General features: G+C 41.8%; 1 protein-coding gene across 1 annotated transcript in view; it reads right to left on the reverse strand.

The window, feature by feature from the left end:
- PAPPA2 (pappalysin 2) overlaps positions 1–20,728 on the reverse strand; it is a 241,901-nt gene that overhangs the window by 200,456 nt on the left and 20,717 nt on the right. The window contains exon 2 of the mRNA XM_036344757.1: positions 10,431–11,502. Within this exon, the coding sequence (XP_036200650.1) occupies positions 10,431–11,502 (1,072 nt within the window). The remainder of the gene's footprint in view (positions 1–10,430; positions 11,503–20,728) is intronic.

Consider the following 20,728-nt stretch of genomic DNA (forward strand, 5'->3'; position numbering starts at 1 on the left):
CGGTCTCCGTTGTAACTACACAACCCTGCCACATGAAAGCAGCCAGAGACAATATGTAAACAAGTGGATTCCAATAAAAATTTATTTACAAAAACAGGTGGTAGGCTAAATTTGATCCATGGCCCATAGTTTGCCAACCACCATGCTTGGGTAAGAACATTCTTTTAGTCAACAATTATTTGTTAAACACTTCTAAGTCTATTCCTTTTGCTGCTCTAACTGGGAGGGTAAAATAGTAACCTGAACATACAAAAACCCTGTCTCTGATGGAACTTACATTCTAGTGGAGAAGATGGACAGTAAGCAAAATTTTAAAAATATATAGCACATTAGTGGAAAATTCTAAAAAGAGAAATAAAACAGGAAAGCAACCATGAAGAGTCAGAGGAGTGTGTGAAATTTTAAATGATGTCACCAGGAAAGGATTCATCAAAGGTGACTTTGAAAAAAACTGGGGAAGGAAGTGGGAAGACTAGCCATGTAGTAATTTGGAGGAAGGATGTGCCAGAGAGTAAAAAGCCACTGAAAACCTAATGTGGTAAGAGTGTGTCTATCAAATCAAGGGGCAGCGAGAAAGTCGGTGTGGCTGGAATGGAGCAAACAAGAAGCGTGGTAGGAGGGGAGGCCACAGAAATAACTGGTGCCAGATCAGGTAGTACTCTGTAGGTCATAGTAAGGCTTTGTCTCTGGATGAGCTGGGAAGCTGCTGGAGCATCCTGGGAATGATTGGATCTGATTTATACTCTAGGATGATTACTCTGGCTGCTTTGCTAAAAACAGTTTGGGGGAGAAGTGCAGGAATAGACGAGAGTAAACCAATGAGGAGGCCATTGTAATGAGACAGGTGAGAGACCAGGGGCCTGAGCAGAGTGGTGAAAGCAGGGGGTGAGCAGTGATGCAAGTGAGATGGCCAATTCCTACTTGAGGACAAAAGGAATGTTATCAGGATGGAGGAAGTGACATCCTGAGACTTAAAGGAGAAGCAGAAATCAGCCAAGTTTTAGGCCAGGGAAATCAGGTCCACAGTGGTGGGCACAGCCCCCAGATTAGAAGTCAGAGATACATTGGGGTTCAGGAAATTAATGGATCAGCAGCTTCCTCCAAAGGTACACACAATTGAAATAAATCCTAAAGAAAAAAAAAAGGAAAGAAAGAAAGGAAGGAAGGAAGAAAAGAAGAGAAAAGAAAAAACCCGGGGAGAGAACCAAGATGGCGGCATAGGTTAACGCCGGAGTTTGCTGCTTTGAACAACTACTTCAAAAGTGAAACCAAAAAACGGAAGGGACATCACCCAGAACCACAGGAACGCCGGCTGAGTGGAAGTCCTACAACTAGGAGGAAAGAGAAATGCATACAGACACTCAGAGGAGGCACAGTGCTGAAGTCAAATTCTGAGGTGCGGAGTGCGCGAGCGGGCTGGCGGCGGAGGGCGCGGTTGGCGTTTTCAATCGGGAGGGAGTCGCAGACTCTGAGCTCCAGATACGGGCGAGTCTTTAGGGACCCAGACTCAAACGGGAGAAGCGGGACTGTCTGGCTTCGGTCAGAGTGAGTGCAGCTTTCTCTCTGAGCTTTGCAGCGGGTGCTGGGACTCAGAGAGGCAGAGCCCCTGGGGACAGGACTGAGAGCCGCCATAACTGCTCTCTCCGGCCCACCCTGTTGATCCTGTGCGACCCGCCCCGCCCAAGCCCTGCACAGAGGCTTTTGCCGGATAGCCTCAGGCAAAGGATAGATTAGCACCTCCCTAGAGGACAGAAGTTCTCTCACTGCTGACACAGCTGATTCTCATAGCCACTTGGCCTGGAGGTCAAACCCTCCCTGGAATTAGCTACAACAATCAAGATTTAACTATAAGACTGTGAACAAAGACCACTAGGGGGTGCACCAAGAAAGCATAACAAAATGCGGAGACAAAGAAACAGGACAAAATTGTCAATGGAAGATATAGAGTTCAGAACCACACTTTTAAGGTCTCTCAAGAACTGTTTAGAAGCCGCCGATAAACTTAATGAGATCTACAAGAAAACTAATAAGACCCTCGATCTTATATTGGGGAACCAACTAGAAATTAAGCATACACGGACTGAAATAACGAATATTATACAGACTCCCAACAGCAGACCAGAGGAGCGCAAGAATCAAGTCAATGATTTGAAATGCGAGGAAGCAAAAAACACCCAACCGGAAAAGCAAAATGAAAAAAGAATCCAAAAATGCGAGGATAGTGTAAGGAGCCTCTGGGACAGCTTCAAGCGTACCAACATCAGAATTATAGGGGTGCCAGAAGATGAGAGAGAGCAAGATATTGAAAACCTATTTGAAGAAATAATGACAGAAAACTTCCCCCACCTGGTGAAAGAAATGGACTTACAGGTCCAAGAAGCGCGGAGAACCCCAAACAAAAGGAATCCAAAGAGGACCACACCAAGACACATCATCATTAAAATGCCAAGAGCAAAAGATAAAGAGAGAATCTTAAAAACAGCAAGAGAAAGAAACTCAGTTACCTACAAGGGAATACCCATACGACTGTCAGCTGATTTCTCAACAGAAACTTTGCAGGCCAGAAGGGAGTGGCAAGAAATATTCAAAGTGATGAATACCAAGAACCTACAACCAAGATTACTTTATCCAGCAAAGCTATCATTCAGAATTGAAGGTCAGATAAAGAGCTTCACAGATAAGGAAAAGCTAAAGGAGTTCATCACCACCAAACCAGGATTATATGAAATGCTGAAAGGTATCCTTTAAGAAGAGGAAGAGGAAGAAAAAGGTAAAGATACAAATTATGAACAACAAATATGCATCTATCAACAAGTGAATCTAAGAATCAAGTGAATAAATAATCTGATGAACAGAATGAACTGGTGATTATAATAGAATCAGGGACATAGAAAGGGAATGGACTGACTATTCCTTGGGGGGGAAAGGGTGTGGGAGATTCGGGAAGAGACTGGACAAAAATCGTGCACCTATGGATGAGGACAGTGGGTGGGGAGTGAGGGCGGAGGGTGGGGCGGGAACTGGGAGGAGGGGAGTTATGGGGGGAAAAAAAAGAGGAACAAATGTAATAATCTGAACAATAAAGATTTAATTAAAAAAAAAAAAAGAAAGAAAAAACCCTGATATCCAGACTCACTGTATGCTCCAACCACTCCCCAACCTACTTCTCTCAGTTAGAGAAGACCCAGCAACAAGATTTAACTTCTGTTCAGTCATTAAAGTAATATACAAACAGGATTCCTAGAGAAAAAGAAAATGTTTCTTAGTGGCAGCTATTGTTTAGATTCCTGGGCTAAAATTCTAGGACTAGATCCCTCAGTGAAAACATCTGAGACAGTCATCTGGCCAGAGTATAAAGGCCAGCACCCCAATTCCTAGGAAAGTGCCCAAGTGTCTTGAACTCGAATGTAGTTGGAGATAAGGGTCTCTCCGCAAAAGTTTCTAAGAGAAAATAATTTTAACCCAGACACACCACTTACAGCTCGCTCATAAGTCTGTCTATTTGGCTATGAAATAACCATGAAAAGGAGAAAAGCAACCTCTCCCCATTCACCTAGTTAGGAACATTCTCTGAGCCAGGTGAACAGAGAAATTGTAGATTTCCTTCACTGTACAAGGAAATCTTTGTACCTATTGGGACCGGGAGAAATTGGCCTGTCGGAAAACAAACAGGGGATGCTTCTGTTTGCAGGCACGCTTCCTGAGCTTACCTGTAAGGTGTTCCCTTACTGCTTACCCCTGGTCTCTGCCAGGTGAAGTTAGTGTGAGAAGGTAAGGCTTGTCATTTTAGAGTTTGCACTGTTTGACGTTGGAAAAACTGTTATACTTTAAGGTTTCGCCTCCATTTATTTGCTCTCTGCCCTCTTCTACCCCTTACACTTATTTTCCCCACTTTTTTTTTTCCTGCAGGGAACTTTGAATCCCAACTTCAAAAGAAACCTACAATGAAACCTGGCTGATGTTTAACAGACCTGCCACTGCAGGGGCCCAGCCCAACCAACCATTCCTCTGGCTTAACAGCCACAGAGGGTAAGTGAGTGAAGCACAGCTAATCCCCTGCGTCCAGGTCTGTGCAGCACTGGGCTCTCCACTTGTTCCCTTGGTGTCACGTGCATTGCCCTCCTGCCCCAGGATACACATCCCACAGTGTATAACTGTAGATACCACTCTCACCATGCCCCGGCAGGGCCCCTCCCAGTCCACATCTTGAGGACCATTTTTAGAGGGAAGTGGGCCATGGCCCAGCATAGCTACATAAGCTGTCCCCTGCCCTCAAACGCCCCAGCAGCAAAACACAAGGAGTGAAGCAAAAGAGAGACAGTGAGTCACCGACACATAGAGACGTTAGCCCATCACAGGCTTCAGAAAACAAGTGCAGGGCACCCCCGTCTGCTTCACAGCGTGACCTGACACTTGGTGATGGATGGCTTGCTTAAGCTATGCTCAGCCATCTCAGCCATTTGTTTTTATTTCCCCTACATGATAACAATATTATGAACTCTGACACACAGAAACCAAAACAGAGGCAAGCCCACAGTTCCAGGTTCCACTGGGCACTAGGCTCAACTTTGATGGGAAAAGGAGAACAACAAGGGATGGAAAGCAGGTTCAGCAGCAAAGAACCCGTCATCTCTGATATCGATTTAGATAGAAAAAGAACAGAAACAATTCATGACCAAAAAGAAGCTGAAGTCTGCAAGGCTCAGGGGAGCCGAGTTTCCTAAGGGCAGAGAGAACCCCTTGGCTTGGCTCCCTAGGACAGTGATGGCGAACCTTTTGAGCTCGGCGTGTCAGCATTTTGAAAAACCCTAATTTAACTCTGGTGCCGTGTCACATATAGAAATTTTTTGATATTTGCAACCATAGTAAAACAAAGACGTATATTTTTGATATTTATTTCATATATTTAAATGCCATTTGACAAAAAAAAAAAAATCAACCAAAAAAATGAGTTCGCGTGTCACCTCTGACACGCGTGTCATAGGTTCACCATCACTGCCTTAGGATGTGCCATAGTCGTGGTCAATGACGTCTAATATGATGGACTCTGGTCTCCCTTCCTTCCTTAGTACTTACAGACCCTCTCACAGGGCAGCCACCATGGAGAAGTAGACATCTGGCCTACGTAGGCTCCCCTGCCCACAGCCAAATTCCCCTATCTTAGTAACGCTGTTCAACTGGCTGGGTAACATATCTATAATTTATATCTCCTCCTGACCAGTACCAAGTCTGATAAATACTCTCCCTTTGATATGCCCATCTGGGTTACAGATGTTTGATGTTGGATTCCTCAGGCCCTCTCTTCCTCTGAGCCTTTGGGAGAGGAACATCTTTGGGCTAGATTTCTGGTTTCTTGCCGGGCTGGGAAAAGGGGCATGTTGAGTAGGACTTGAGGAATGAGGTGGATTGCTCATACACCAATAGTTGTACCTGCATGTTAGTGATCTATCGATAGATGTGTCCCCCACATCCAAAACACTCCCCCCCCCCCACACACACACACACTAAACTGTGAGCTCCTGAATAAAAGGACTCTGTGCCTGGCACACTCAGTTTGCTCAATAAATATCTGGCAAAACATTTGATAAATTGGATTCCCTTCAAAGTCACAGTATAATGGAGTTATGAGCTTGACTTCTGTGATTTAATTGTAATAATAGGGATACTGCCTATGGGTAATTTCATTCATAGACAACCCATAACTGCACCAAGTTGCAGGAACAGAAAACACTGATAGAATTCCAGAAATCTATGTCTCCATGAATCGAAAGCCCTTTCCAATGATCCAAGTGCAGAAAGGCAGTCTACACTCCATATGCTGCTTTTGGTGCCTCAGCCTAGATTTCAACTTGGAGAATTTAGATATAATTACTAAACCCCTCCACTAAGTTGTTAGCACTTACTCTTTATATATATTTTTAATTTGTCCCTCTGTTTAGCTTACTGTATCTGGGACAACATAGGAATAATTGTTTTTCAAAATATGGTTCTTGCCAATAAGAGTTATGAAAAATACTCAATGGTTTTAATAATAAAATTCAACACGAGGACTACAGGACAGAGGATGGAAGAGGGAAAAGTCCTTACTGAAATAAATATAAGGGAGTTAAGAAAGAGAAAACTGCTCTGCACTATGCTCTGCCTTCAGATTTCTTCCTCCAAAAGAGGAAATTCATAGATAATTTCCCTTCTTAGTTCCTCTTAAGTATAAATGTAAAGATGGGTTTCTTACTCTGAATAAGCATGGGACACTTGAGGAAATCCTCCCATATCAAAGACAGGCAGGAATTAAGCAGGAGGAGGGGAGAAAAATTGACTACAGATCAATCACATATAGTGCACCATAAAAAAATTCAGACTGGATCTCATTTCTAGCATTGAAAACGGTTGCATCCTTAAAACAAAAATAGATTAATACAGAAAGTTCAAAGAATAGGAAGGTCTTAAAAATATGATTGCTGAAATAAAAACAATTCAATAGAAGAGTTGGAGGATAAACTCAAGGAACTCTCCAAAAAGGGGGGTGGGGGGAGAACAAAATAACAAAGAGGTAGGCCATATGAGAGAAAAAAGAGAATAAACTCAGGAGATCCATCCTCAGGAGATTCAGAGTGGAAAAGAGAACAGAAAACACTGACTTTTGAAGAATCAAAATCTATCATCTAATAGAAGTTGCCAAAGGTGAGGGACATGAGTGTTGAAACTGAGTGCTCAACAAAAAAGAATAAAATTCCAACCCTAAAAAAAATCATAAGATCCCTAAAATACCAAGGCTAAGGATAAAATTCTAAACAGTTTGAACAGAAAAAATATTCCACTTTGAAAAAGACATACAATTATCAGAATAGAAGTGATAGACAAGTAACAAATTTATTCAAAAGTTTGAGGGATGTTTTATAACCCAAAATTTTACAAAGACAAACTATCAGTTTTGTGCAAAGTCAAAATAAAAATGTTTTGCAAAATGCATTTTCAAAAAAGTCCCCTAAAACACCCATTCTTAGAAAGTTACTTAAGGATTTTTTCCAGTATATTAAGGCAGTAAATTAAGAGATATTTGTGCAATTCAGGACAGTGTCTCCAATAAAAAAAAAAGAAAAAAGGCAAGCAGTAAAGAGAAATTCTGAATGACAACTATGCAGCAGACCTGAAGATAAATGGTCAAGTTTGAAAGTGAACGGAAAATAGAATGAACTAGAAGAGAGATCTACGTACTGTTTAAAAAAAAAGATAATATTTCTATAGATTAACTGTTATGATAAAACATGTAAAAACAATTGAGGATATCAAAAAAGTGAAGGAAGGTAGAAAGAGTAAAGAAAGGGAGGGAAAGAGGGAATAGACTCAAGGAGTAGAGGGAGAGTAGGAAAAAGCTTTGCAAGAAAAAGATATATAATAGAATATTTTGTTCTGCAACAAAAAAAAATATTTTATAGTCACGATACTATAAATATGACTAATTCAAATAAAAACAGTAAAATAACTATGTTGAAAAGATGGAGGGGAGAAGGAGGAAAAATGGAAGAGTTAGAGGGTCATCTTTACCATAAGAGCAAATCAATGCATAATGTTTAAAACTGATGAATCAATTAATATAATATATAATACCAGAAGACATGTGTAAAATAATTTAATATGGGAGCAAGACTAGAGAGTGAAGGAAGAGTTAGGCAGGGAACTATCATTCCTGTTTACACCTTTTTATATAATTTGATATTTTTAACCATGAGTATTTATTACTTTGATTTAAATATGTTTAACTATCAAAAGGTATAAATAATAGTTCCTTTTACTCCATAAATCAAATTTTGCATGTAGAGATAAGAAGGTTTGAGACACTTTTGGATCCCCAGAGAGAAAGGGAAGAGTTACCATGGCAACTCTGTGACAGTAAGTGGAGTGTGTTATCAACATCCAGAGAAGTGCAGTGGCATTATGGATTTAGAGAACAAAGGGCCACATTCAGGAGAATGATGGCTGGGCACCATGAGAACTGTCTCAGTCAGGGCAGTGGGCTGTTGTAATGAACTAGAAGACGAATGAGAGCAAGCCAGATTTCCTCGTCTCTTTGGAGTTGGCAACCACTGATATTAGTGAGGTTTAGCTTCTGCTTAAGGTTATCAATATCTAAAAACCAAACCCAAACAGAATCTTTCTTCTGTGAATAGTTCTGGTAATGTGATCAGTGCCCTGTGCATCTTTATATAAACATAAGCTTCCCATCTGTCAGCTTCAATAATGATAATAATCACTAATGTTAGCTTAGAACTATTTTTGTACACTGACAACTTTAGAATTACCAAGCATTCCCTATACTGTATTTCATCTGATTCACAAAACAACCCTAGGATATAGGTAATGCAAAGTACTACTGCAATCACCCTTTTTTTATAAACTTGTACAATTTACACAGCTAATCTATATTAATAAAAGCGTAATATGCTAATTAAACCAGACATCCTTCCGGAGGACCTTCCAGACGAAGAGGGGCTGCGAGGGAAGCTTTGGGTCCCGGGTGCCTGCCAGCGGCTGGAGGGAAGCACGGGTACCAGGTGCCAGAGGGAAGCCAGTGCCAGCAGCTGGGGGAAGGAAGGCCTACTCTTGCATGAGTTTCGTACATCGGGCCTCTAGTTAATTAATAAGGACTCTTGAATTCCACTGTGTAGCCTGATTCCAAATCTTACACTCAATTCCTGACATCACATGCCTAAACTATAGGCCAACCTATGAACTGGTGTTAACTGACTGCCCACATACAGCGACACCACGAATGACTATACAAATTGTGACCAACAAACCCAAAGGCAGCCATCCAGGTATCCGGTGGGAGCTGATTTCCAATCCTCCCACCTCCCACCAACTCTACAGATCAAGTGTGAGCCTTTTTAAAATTTGTACAAAGGTACCAGTCACAATGAGGAAGCCTTGCCCACATGCACAGATTACCAAGTTTACCACCCACCTCTCTCCTTTATTGTTTTCCTCTAACTCTCCCCAGGCCTTGCATGGACCATCAAATGGAAATCCTCTTATTTGCTTCTGTTTCACAAGGAAAGACACATCAGATCCATTCATTCATTACAACATGACATAAACAACCAGGTGTCAGCTACTGTTCTAGGCACTGGGCACAACCTGGTTAATAAGGGCCCTGATTTCATGGAGTTGAAAAAAGATAAATAAATGAATGCACCAGAAAAACATCAGAAGTGATAAGTGTAATAAAGAGAATTAAAATTAGTTGATGTAATAGTGACTGATCAGCTGATTTAAATTGGAGGATCAGGAAAGGCTGCTCCAGGAAGTAACATTTAAGGAGATGTTGGAATGACAAGAGAAAACCCACCAATGGGACATAAAGGAAAAGAGGATTCCAAGGACAGCTCAGGCAAAGCCCTGAGGCAAGAATATCAAGACAGGAGAGGTCAAGCAGTGTTGGTGGGGCAGATGCTGAGGGAGGAAGCCAGAGGGTAGGATGGGGCTACCTGCAGCTACCTGTGAGCCAGGCAGGGAGTCTGCATTCTATTCAAGGTACAGTTGGGGGCAAGGGGGAATGTAAGAAGGGGAATAACAGGATCTGATTCACCTTTTACTTCTGGATGCTGTGTGGAGAATGGAATTTAATGGGGCAAAATAGGAAGCTTCCAGTCCTAAAGGAGACTTGGGGTTAGGCGTAGAATGTATTGTGTTCACAAAGCAGGTGAACTGCTCAGCCTGCAGCAAAGACCAAGGATAAGAGGCCTCTTCGAGGGTTTGTGTAACTTTGCTGATTACAGAAGAGTTAAGTAATTAGAGGCACAGAGATGACTTGGACCAGGGACAGCCCTCAGAGGACTCACTGTCTAGGGAGCAGTCAGCTGTGTACGTGCTATGAAGTGGGCCTGAGGCAAGTGAACAACATAGTCTGTGAAGGGGAATAACAGGATCGAGTTCACCTGCTTTGTGAACACAATACATTCCCTGGTCCCTTACCTCTTGGGTAAGTCAGGATCAAACCTGTGATCATGTCTAACAGGTGCTAAATGCCTTCTGTCTCCCTTGTCTGCTTTTCGTGAAGGTCCCCTGGCTTTTCCATGTTCTCCACACAGCATCCAGAAGGATCCTTTGTAAAAGGTAAATCAGTTCCTGTTATTCCCCTTCACAGACTATGTTGTTCAGTTGCCTCAGGCCCACTTCATAGCACGTACACAGCTGACTGCTCCCTGGACAGTGAGTCCTCTGAGGGCTGTCCCTGGTCCAAGTCATCTCTGTGCCCCTAATTAATTAACACAATACCCAGTACTTTATGAAAGCACAATAGTGTCTGATGGGTGGATGCATGTTTTATTTGGGGACTGTGTGAACCCTCTTTTGTCTCCAGAAGTAAAAAGGATAAAATGATGCTAGAAATGTACACTGCAAACAGGACTCCCCAAGCCCTGGTCCCTTACCTCTTGGGTGAGTCAGGATCGAAGCAGGTCTTCTGTACGTCGGCCACCTCCGGGTCACAGCAGTCCCCGTCATCAAAGTCATTCAGCATGTTGTTGCACTCCACGTGGCAGAGCCCATCCCTGCGGTTCCAGGAGTAGCACCGGCCCTGTAGGCGGCAGTCACCCCCATCATAACCCGTGAGTGGGTGCTCACATTCTGGGTCACAGTGGTCGTTGCCGATCTTGCTGGGCTCACAGTTGATGAGCACAGCACGGTGGCGCAGGGTGGAGTTGTGGACCTGGAGGACGCTCAGCTGCCAGGTGATGTTGTAGCGGCCAAAGGCTTCATTGAGCACCTTGTGCTGCCGGCTGATCTGCTCATCAGTCACCATGGGGTTCAGCCCCTCATCATCGCAGATGTTCACCACCTGGTAGCGGATCACCTTCTCTCCCCGAAGAGGCCAGTGCCCATTGTAGTGGGAGATCAGTTCTACATTGTCACATGCTGTCTGTCCACAAAGTGGGGGCTGCAAAGGTGACATAATCTCTGGCTCTGGTTCATAGCCCTGGAGAACCTCAAGCCGTGGGTACTTGTCATCTCTAAATGGGGCCCATTGGTGTTCCAAAGGCTCAAAGCTGGCTGTCAGTATCAAGGTGGTCAACTCTTCTACCTCATGTGGATGCTGAGGACTGTGCTGAAGGTGGCTCTGTGAAAGGGCCGTTGACCAGAGGACCAGTGTGCCCAGGTGTCCACGGAAAGAATGCCCATTCTCAGAGCTATCACCCCCAAGAAGCAAAGAACGGCATGATGCCATGAAGGGGCTGTTCAGGGGACCAGACTGATCTAGACTACTAGCCACTTGAGTGCCATCCACATACAGGGCCATACGCAGTCCATCATAAGTAGCTGCCACGTGTGTCCATGTGCCTGGTTGGTAGCGACTGTGGCCAATCATAATGGTGGCCTTCTTCACGCGGTCGGTGCGAAGAGAAAAGAAGAAGCGAGCATCTCGCCTTCCTGTGTCCTTCCCTGAGTGGATCCCCAGGGACCAGCCCTTGTCACTGACAGTGTGGGAGCAGTTATCAAACACACCTGGGAAAGAAGGAAGAATCGAGGGGAGAAATACCAGATACAAAGGGGGATGGAGAAAGGGAGAAGAAAACCCATGTGAATAGCAAGAATGTATGGTTTTTTAAATTAAATTTATTGGGGTGACATTGGTCAACATGAACATATAGGCTTCATGTGAAAGTTTCTATGTTATAAGATCTGAATATTGTACTATGTGCTCACTACCCAAGAATGTAGGTTTTTAATGGGGAAAAAATTAAGTGATACAGATTCCCACCTGAACTGCCTGCACAGTATACCATATCAAGCCGTTCTGGTAACCTCTGTCCCTAAAAGGAATCTGATTTCAGATTCCATCACATTTAACTCATTTTGGTATTTTAAAACAACCAAATCAGAAGTTGGAAAGGGGATGTCTAATGCAAGAGACAACCATCTCTAGAACTTCGTCACAGATGTTCCTTATGCTGACTTTGAGTCCATGCCTTCTCTCCCTGATCCTTGTCCCCTTCCTTTTCCTCAAAGCCATGAGGACAGTCACAGTTTTTACAAAAGTCAGTAATCTCCTACCCCCTCAAAAAGTCATTTTTTCTACTGAATATTGAAATGATGATTTTCCTGAAGAAAACAAGGAGTTGGTGGATAAGGGAGTCACATCAGAGAAGACTGTAACATCCCAGATGTCATTCCCAGCCTGCTATTCCCTCTAGTGTCTAAGGGCAAGGATACCCACCTGCAAAGAACAGTTGCTCCCCAAAGTAGGAAAAAATAGAATTGCTCCATGGTCCTTGCCTGAAAACTTAAGTCAAGTCAATAATAAGAATGACTGTTCTAGAACCAATGGTGCCCACCATACTACAGAGCAGAACTTGCCTGGATAGATGAAGATCCTCACCACAGACTACCTTACCGCCTTGCTCAATGTAGGCACAAGGCTATTAAGTTCAACTGCATAAACAAAGGAACACCTGTAGATAACCTGGCAGCAGGAAAGAGTAGGAAGTTCAGATACATGAAGGCAGTTTGGAGGCCTTAAATGTTTTCATCTTTGGTCATGAACCCAGCCATCTCTTCTAATACATAACTCCAGTTCTCTAATCTGGAGGATATGAATGGAGAATCATTTGATTCTCTTCTCCCTCAGACAAACAGGTTTAGCCCCAACATTAAATCTATAACCTGAAAGTTCCGAGCTCCACCCCTCACTGGTGGGAAGAGAATCATGCTTGGTCCCTCTACTAAAGGGCCATCACTCTACTAAATCACAGAGGGTCCACATTTCATCTCACTGTCACACTCCTCCTGGAATTAGTAATTTCAGTTCATCACACATTTACCGAACGGCCAGACATAGACACTTTTCTCAGCTTTGAAAGAAAAGGTGGTCTTTGCTCGTGAGAAGTCTCTCAAGGGGAAGTGAGAAACACAGAAGATTACTTCAATATAACATCAGAACTCCGATCAAGGGACACATAGATGCATGAAAACCCACAGATCCCAACCCACAGATCAGAGAGGGTTTCCTGTGGGGATAAGATCCAAACACACTCTTGAGGAGTGCATAAGAGTTGGCCAGGCAAAAGAATTACAGAAGATATCCCACACAGGAGGGACAGTAGGAATAAAGGTACGTGGGGCCATACAGGTCAAGGTAGATCTTGCATAACATATTAAGGGGTTGGACTATATAATTTATGTAATACATGGAGGTTTTTCTATTGCTGTCAAATACCTCTGGCATCCTGAGAGTATGCAAAGTAACTGTCACAGGAAACATCCCATGGTTGTTGGCCTTGCCCTGAGCACTGGGTCCAACTGCAATTAAGACATCTCAGGAACTTTGCAGATGGACAACTGTGGCACAAGAAGTAAATGAACACCACAAAAGGACCCCTGCACTTGTTCAGTAGATAGTCATGAAGCAATACAAGCTGCCGACCTCAATTCTTGGAACCAGAGATTTGATTGAATGTTTGTTTGACATCATGGAGAGTTCAGTATAGGTAGAATATAAGCTTAAACTTTTGAGTGCCAACCAATATCCTAGGAACTATGCTAAAATTGCCAAGGCCTTTTTGCTGATTTTACAGCAGTTTAGGAAAAAAATTATGAATCGCAAGTAAATGAGGTTACATATTCAAAAATTTAAGGAAACCTTTACTACATTGACATATTTAGCAATATCATCATCACTAATAAAAGCAGACTTAGAACTGGACGCCATTTTGAAGCTTTGATAGCGCTCCTGGCACTTTTGGCGAAAGACAGGAGGAGCGCGATCGTGCCCCCCCCCCAGCACTCTAGGGGTTAATAAATAACTACAATAAAATATGCTGACTGTTACAAGTAAAAGTGGTTATGAACCTCTTTATTAAAATATAGACATAATGCAGGAGAAACTCTCCCTAAAGTTACATAAATGTCAACTTGCAGGCACTTATGCATCCTGTTAATAATTTTATTCCTAGAAGAAATCCACTCCAAAATCTGCCCATTAGACTAGGGCTACCTTGATTACCTGTCAGACTATCTGGGAAGGTTAGAAAGACCTAAACCCAAAGGATTCCAAGAGATAGGTTTAGATAATCCCAGATCAAAGGTTCTGCCAGTTTACCCAGAAACATTCACTCTACAATTCCTTAGAACCTGCATTTACATGAAATGCCCACTTCAGCTGAATCTTCTAAACTGGGACATATGGTGTTCTTTTTATAAATATTTTTCCCTTCACTTCTCAGCATGTAATGATATCATCTCCCATTTGAGCTTTCCAAAGCAATCTTGTATGAACTATCACTTAAGCAGTGAAGCTATCCTGTGAGCTAAGCAAGATTATCATCACCAGAATCATGATATAAATGAAGATAATACCAAGGCTCTTAGAGGTCTGGTGTCATGCTGGGTGCAGAGAGAACCAAGGTGTCATGATTCTGAGGCCAGGAAAGTTTTCTATGGTGAGAAGAACATAGTGCATGGTGGTTACAAACAGGACTCAGCCACAATCTCCGGTCCCTAGTCTACCACTTACATGCCAGGTGACCTCAGAAAAATTGTATCATCTTTCTGAGTCTCAGTTTACTCACTTGCAAACTGTACCTGTAAAATAAAATTTGTCCATCACTGGTCTGCTCTTCAGCATCCTTCAAACATAAGCTGAGATCACAGACTCCTCATAAGGTTGCTGTGAGAATTAAGTAAACGAACACATGTGGAAGATCTCTGCCTAGTTCCTGACAATAAGTGATTGACAAAAATTAACTATGATGCTTAGAAGGCCTTTGAGAATGAGATATCAAAGGGAAAATCAAGTTAGATATAAAACGTGTTTCACTGAGACCAGCTACTAACCTGGAAACAAGGGATCGCAAGCAGCATGACTGCGTGAACTCAGACGAGCACTGCTTCTTCTCACGGAAAGCGCAGCAGAGAGAGAACTACATAACCAAACACCTTGAGAAGAGAAATCATGGTGAAACAAAGAAACAACCCAAATATGAAAGAAAAACAGGCATCATCAGAAAAGGAAGTAAACGAAGTGGAGGCAATGGAGGCAAGCAACCTATCAGAGAAAGAATTCAGAGAAATGGCCATAAGGTGGATGAAAAGAATGGAAGACCAATTCAACAATATGTGTAGGAACCAAGAGGAAATGAAGAAGAACCAAGAGGAAATGAAGAGAAACCAAGAAGAAATGAAAAATGACCTCACTGCCATAAAGAACTCAATAGAAAGCATCAACAGTAGACTAGAAGAAGCAGAGGACCGCATCAGCGAGCTAGAAGACAAGGTAGAAAAAAATACCCAAACAGAACAGCTTCTAGAAAAAAAAATTAAAAAGCAGGAGGAGAGCCTAAGAGAACTCTGGGACATTGCTAAACGAAACAACATCCGAATAATAGGGGTGCCAGAAGGAGAGGAAACTGAGCAAGGAATAGAAAACCTGTTTGAAAAAATAGTAACAGAAAATTTCCCTGATATAGGGAGGAAAAAACTCACACAAATCCAAGAAGCTCACAGAGTCCCAAACAAAATGAACCCGAAAAGACCGACACCAAGGCACATAATAATTAAATTGGCAAACACCAACGACAAAGCAAGAATCTTAAAAGCAGCCAGAGAGAGACAGAAAGTTACCTACAAAGGATCCCCCATCAGACTAGCGACCGATTTCTCAACAGAAACACATCAGGCAAGAAGGGAATGGAATGAAATATACAAAGTCATTCAAAGGAAGGGTCTGAATCCAAGAATACTGTACCCAGCGAGGCTATCAATCAAAATTGAGGGTCAAATCAGGAGCTTCACAGACAAAAACGGTCTACGGGAGTTTATTACAACCAAAACAGCAATGCAAGAAATGCTAAAGGGTCTGCTGTAAATAGAAAAAACAGGAAACAAAGAAGGAACGCAGCTGTAAAGAACAAAAATGGCGACTAACAAGTTTCTATCAATAATAACTTTAAATGTAAATGGATTAAATTACCCAGTCAAAAGGCATAGGGTAAATGAGTGGATAAGAAAACATGACCCATATATCTGCTGTCTACAGGAAACCCACCTCAGAAAAAAAGACGCACACAGACTGATGGTGAAGGGATGGGAAAAGGTTTTTCAGGCCAATGGAAGTGAAAAAAAAGCCGGGATAGCAATACTTATATCTGAGAAATTAGATCTCAAAGTGAAGGACATAAAAAGAGATCAAGAAGGCCACTTCATACTAAAGGGAGCAGTCCAACAAGAAGAAATAACTCTGGTAAATATATATGCACCCAATATAGGAGCACCCAAATACGTAAGAAATCTTCTGGAGAAGATCAAGGGAGAGATTGACAGCAATACAATCATAGTAGGGGACCTTAACACCCCATTATCTCCACTGGACAAATCCTCTAAACAGAAACTCAGCAAAGAAACATCAATCCTAAATGACTCACTACATCAGATGGAATTAATTGACATCTTCAGAACATTTCACCCCAAAGCCACAGAATATACATTCTCCTCAGGTGCACATTTGTCATCTTCAAAGATAGACCATATACTGGGTCACAGACAAAGTCTCTTCAAATTCAAGAAAATTGAAATCATATCAAGCATCTTCTCAGACCACAAAGGCATAAAACTGGAAATCAACTACAACAAAAACAATCCAAAAAAATCAAACACATGGAGACTAAATAGCATGCTATTAAACAATGACTGGGTTACCAGTGAGATCAAAGAAGAAATAAAAAACATCATGGCAACAAATGACAATGAAAACACAACAATCCAAAACCTATGGGACACAGAAAAAGCAGTCTTGAGAGGGAAGTTCATAGCTCTACAAGCCTACTGCAAGAAACAAGAAACAATGAGAATAAATGGCCTAACTCTACAACTCGAAGAGTTAGAAAGAGAGCAACAAAAAAAGCCCACTGTAAGCAGAAGGAAGGAAATAACAAAGATCAGAGCGGAGATAAACAACATAGAGACCAAAAAAACAATACAAAAGATCAACAAAACCAAGAGCTGGTTCTTTGAAAGGATAAACAAGATTGATACACCTCTAGCCAGGCTCACCAAGAAACAAAGAGAGAGGACCCAAATAAACAAAATCAGAAATGAAAGAGGAGAAATAACAACAGACCCCATAGAAATACAAAGGATTGTTAGAAAATACTATGAACAACTCTACTCCAACACACTAGACAACCTGGAGGAAATGGACATATTCCTAGAAAAATACAACCTTCTAAAACTTAACCAGGAAGAATCTAAAAATCTCAATAGGCCAATAACTATGGAGGAAATCGAAGCAGTAATCAAAAAGCTTCCAGCAAACAAAAGCCCGGGGCCAGATGGCTTCACAGGGGAGTTTTACCAAACATTCAAGGAAGACTTAAACCTATCCTCCTCAGACTATGTCAAAAGATCCAAGAGGAAGGAACACTTCCCAGCTCATTCTATGAAGCCAACATCACCCTAATCCCAAAACCAGATAAAGACAATACAATGAAAGAGAATTATAGGCCAATATCCCTCATGAACATAGATGCCAAAATCCTCAACAAAATCCTAGCAAATCGGATCCAGCAGTACATCAAAAAGATCATACACCATGACCAAGTAGGATTTATCCCAGGGATGCAAGGATGGTACAATATCCACAAATCAATAAACGTGATACATCACATAAACAAATTGAAAGAAAAAAACCACATAGTCATATCAATTGATGCGGAAAAAGCATTTGACAAAATCCAACACCTTTCTTGATAAAAACTCTCAGCAAGATAGGAATTGAGGGATCATACCTCAACATAATAAAAGCCATATATGACAAACCCACAGCCAACATCATAATCAATGGGCAAAAACTAAAACCATTCCCTCTAAAAACAGGAACAAGACAGGGATGCCCACTCTCACCACTCCTGTTCAACATAGTACTGGAAGTACGAGCCGTTGCGATCAGACACGAAGAAGAAATAAAAGGCATCCAGATTGGAAAAGAAGAAGTAAAACTATCCTTATTTGCAGATGACATGATACTGTACATACAGAACCCTAAAGACTCCATCAAAAAATTATTAGACTTAATAATTCGGCAATGTAGCAGGATACAAAATTAATGCTAAGAAATCCATGGCATTTCTTTACACCAATAGTGAACTTACAGAAAGTGAAATTACAGAAGCAATCCCATTTACCATTGCACCAAAAAAATTAAAATACCTAGGAATAAACTTAACTAAGGAGGTAAAAGACTTATATGCTGAAAACTACAGGACACTGAAAAAAGAGATAGAGGAAGACATAAACAGATGGAAGAATATACCGTGTTCATGGATTGGTAGAATCAACATCATCAAAATGTCCATACTACCCAAAGCAATTTATAGATTCAATGCAATCCCCATTAAATTACCAACGGCATATTTCACAGATCTAGAACGAACGTTCCAAAAATTCATCTGGAATAAAAAAAGACCCCGAATAGCTGCAGCAATCCTGAGAAAGAACAAAGTAGGTGGGATCTCAATACCAGATATGAAACTGTATTACAAAGCCACTGTTCTTAAAACAGCTTGGTACTGGCACAAGAACAGACATATAGATCAATGGAATAGAATAGAGACCCCAGAAATCGACCCAAACCACTATGCCCAATTAATATTCGACAAAGGAGGCAAGAGCATACAATGGAGTCAAGACAGTCTTTTCAATAAATGGTGTTGGGAAAATTGGACAGATACATGCAAAAGGATGAAACTAGATCACCAACTCACACCATACACAAAAATAAACTCAAAATGGATAAAAGACTTAAACGTAAGACGGGAAACCATAAAAATACTAGAGGAATCCACAGGCAGCGAAATCGCAAACATATGCCGAAGAAATTTCTTCTCTGATAATGCTCCTCGGGCAATGGAAACTAAAGAGAAAATAAACAAATGGGACTACATCAAAATAAAAAGCTTTTGCACAGCAAAGGAAACCATCAACAAAACAACAAGAAGACCCACTACATGGGAGAACATATTTGCCAATGATACCACCGATAAGGGTTTAATTTCCAACATTTACAGGGATCTCATGAAACTTAACAAAAGGAAGATAAACAATCCAATAAAAAAATGGGCAACGGACCTAGATAGACACTTTTCGAAAGAGGACATACAGAAGGCTGAAAGACATATGAAAACCTGCTCAAAGTCACTAATTATACGAGAGATGCAAATCAAAACGACAATGCGTTATCATCTCACACCTGTCAGAATGGCTATCATCAACAAATCAACAAACAACAAGTGTTGGAGAGGATGTGGAGAAAAAGGAACCCTTCTGCACTGCTGGTGGGAATACAGACTGGTGCAGCCACTGTGGAGAACAGTATGGAGCTACCTCAGAAGACTAAAAATGGAACTCCCATTTGACCCAGTGATCCCACTTCTAGGAATATATACCAAGAAACCAGAAACGCCAATCAGAAAGGATATATGCACCCCTATGTTCACAGCAGCACAATTCACCATAGCTAAGATTTGGAAACAGCCTAAGTGCCCATCAGCAGATGAGTGGATTAGAAAACTGTGGTACATATACACAATGGAATACTATGCTGCGGTAAAAAAAAGGGAACTCTTGCCTTTTGCAACAGCATGGATGGAACTGGAGAGCATTATGCTAAGTGAAATAAGCCAGTCAGAGAAAGATAAATACCACATGATCTCACTCATTTGTGGATTATAGAGAACAACATAGACTGATGAAAAGGGACAGACCCAAGACTGAGAAACAGCAATCAGGCTATCAATCCCCAGAAGGAAAGTAGGGGAGGGCGGGGGTAAGGGGAAGAGATCAACCGAAGGACTTGTATACATGTATATAAGCCAAACCAATGGACATGGACAACAGGGGGATGGGAGCATGAGTGTGTGTGGGGGGGGGGGCGCGGTTAATGGGGGGGGGTGAGGACACATTTGTAATACCTTAACTAATAATAATTAAAAAAAAAAGAAGGAAAAAAAAGAAAAAAAAAAAACGTGTTTCACTGATTTTTATATTTAATAACTGGTCCTCTGAAGAAGAAGAAAAAACAACTAGTCCTGATTTGCAGCATTTGCCAATTTCTATAGTATAAATATTCCCCCAATGGTCAATTTTCAGTTACCAATATTATGTCACTAAACATGGGGTTTGGAAGATGTGCATCATTGGCCCTGGTGAGCCAATCTGAGTCAATCGCACCGCTATCAAGACTAGCAAGGAAAGCAGATGCAGGAGGCCACTGTCTCCTTCTCCCTCTGACTATTAAAGGACACAGGGCTGCTTTGCTGAGCTAGGCAAGATTATCATCACCAGCATCATTATATAAATGAAGATACCAAGGCTCTGAGACAGGGGTCCTCAAACTGCGGCCCGCCAAAAACATTTATCCGGCCCGCCGGGTGTTTTTGCCGCTGCTGCCTGTCCTGCTTAGCAGCCGACTCGTCCCGGGCCCGCAGTGCGCATGTGTGGAATGTCTGAGGGACAGTGAACTGGCCCCCTGTTTAAAAAGTTTGAGGACCTCTGAGGTCTGGCGTCAGGCTGGGTGCAGAGAGAAACAAGGTGTTGTGATTCTGAGCCCAGGAAAGTTTATGTATAATTTAAATTCAGATTATGTATAATTTAAAAGAGATAAATGTGACTTCAAGACTTCCTACAAAGCTACAGTAATCAAGACAGTGTAGTACCAGTGAAAAAATCGACAAATGGATCA

Source organism: Myotis myotis, unplaced genomic scaffold, assembly GCF_014108235.1.
Source record: "Myotis myotis isolate mMyoMyo1 unplaced genomic scaffold, mMyoMyo1.p scaffold_m19_p_18, whole genome shotgun sequence".
Lineage (NCBI taxonomy): Eukaryota > Metazoa > Chordata > Mammalia > Chiroptera > Vespertilionidae > Myotis > Myotis myotis.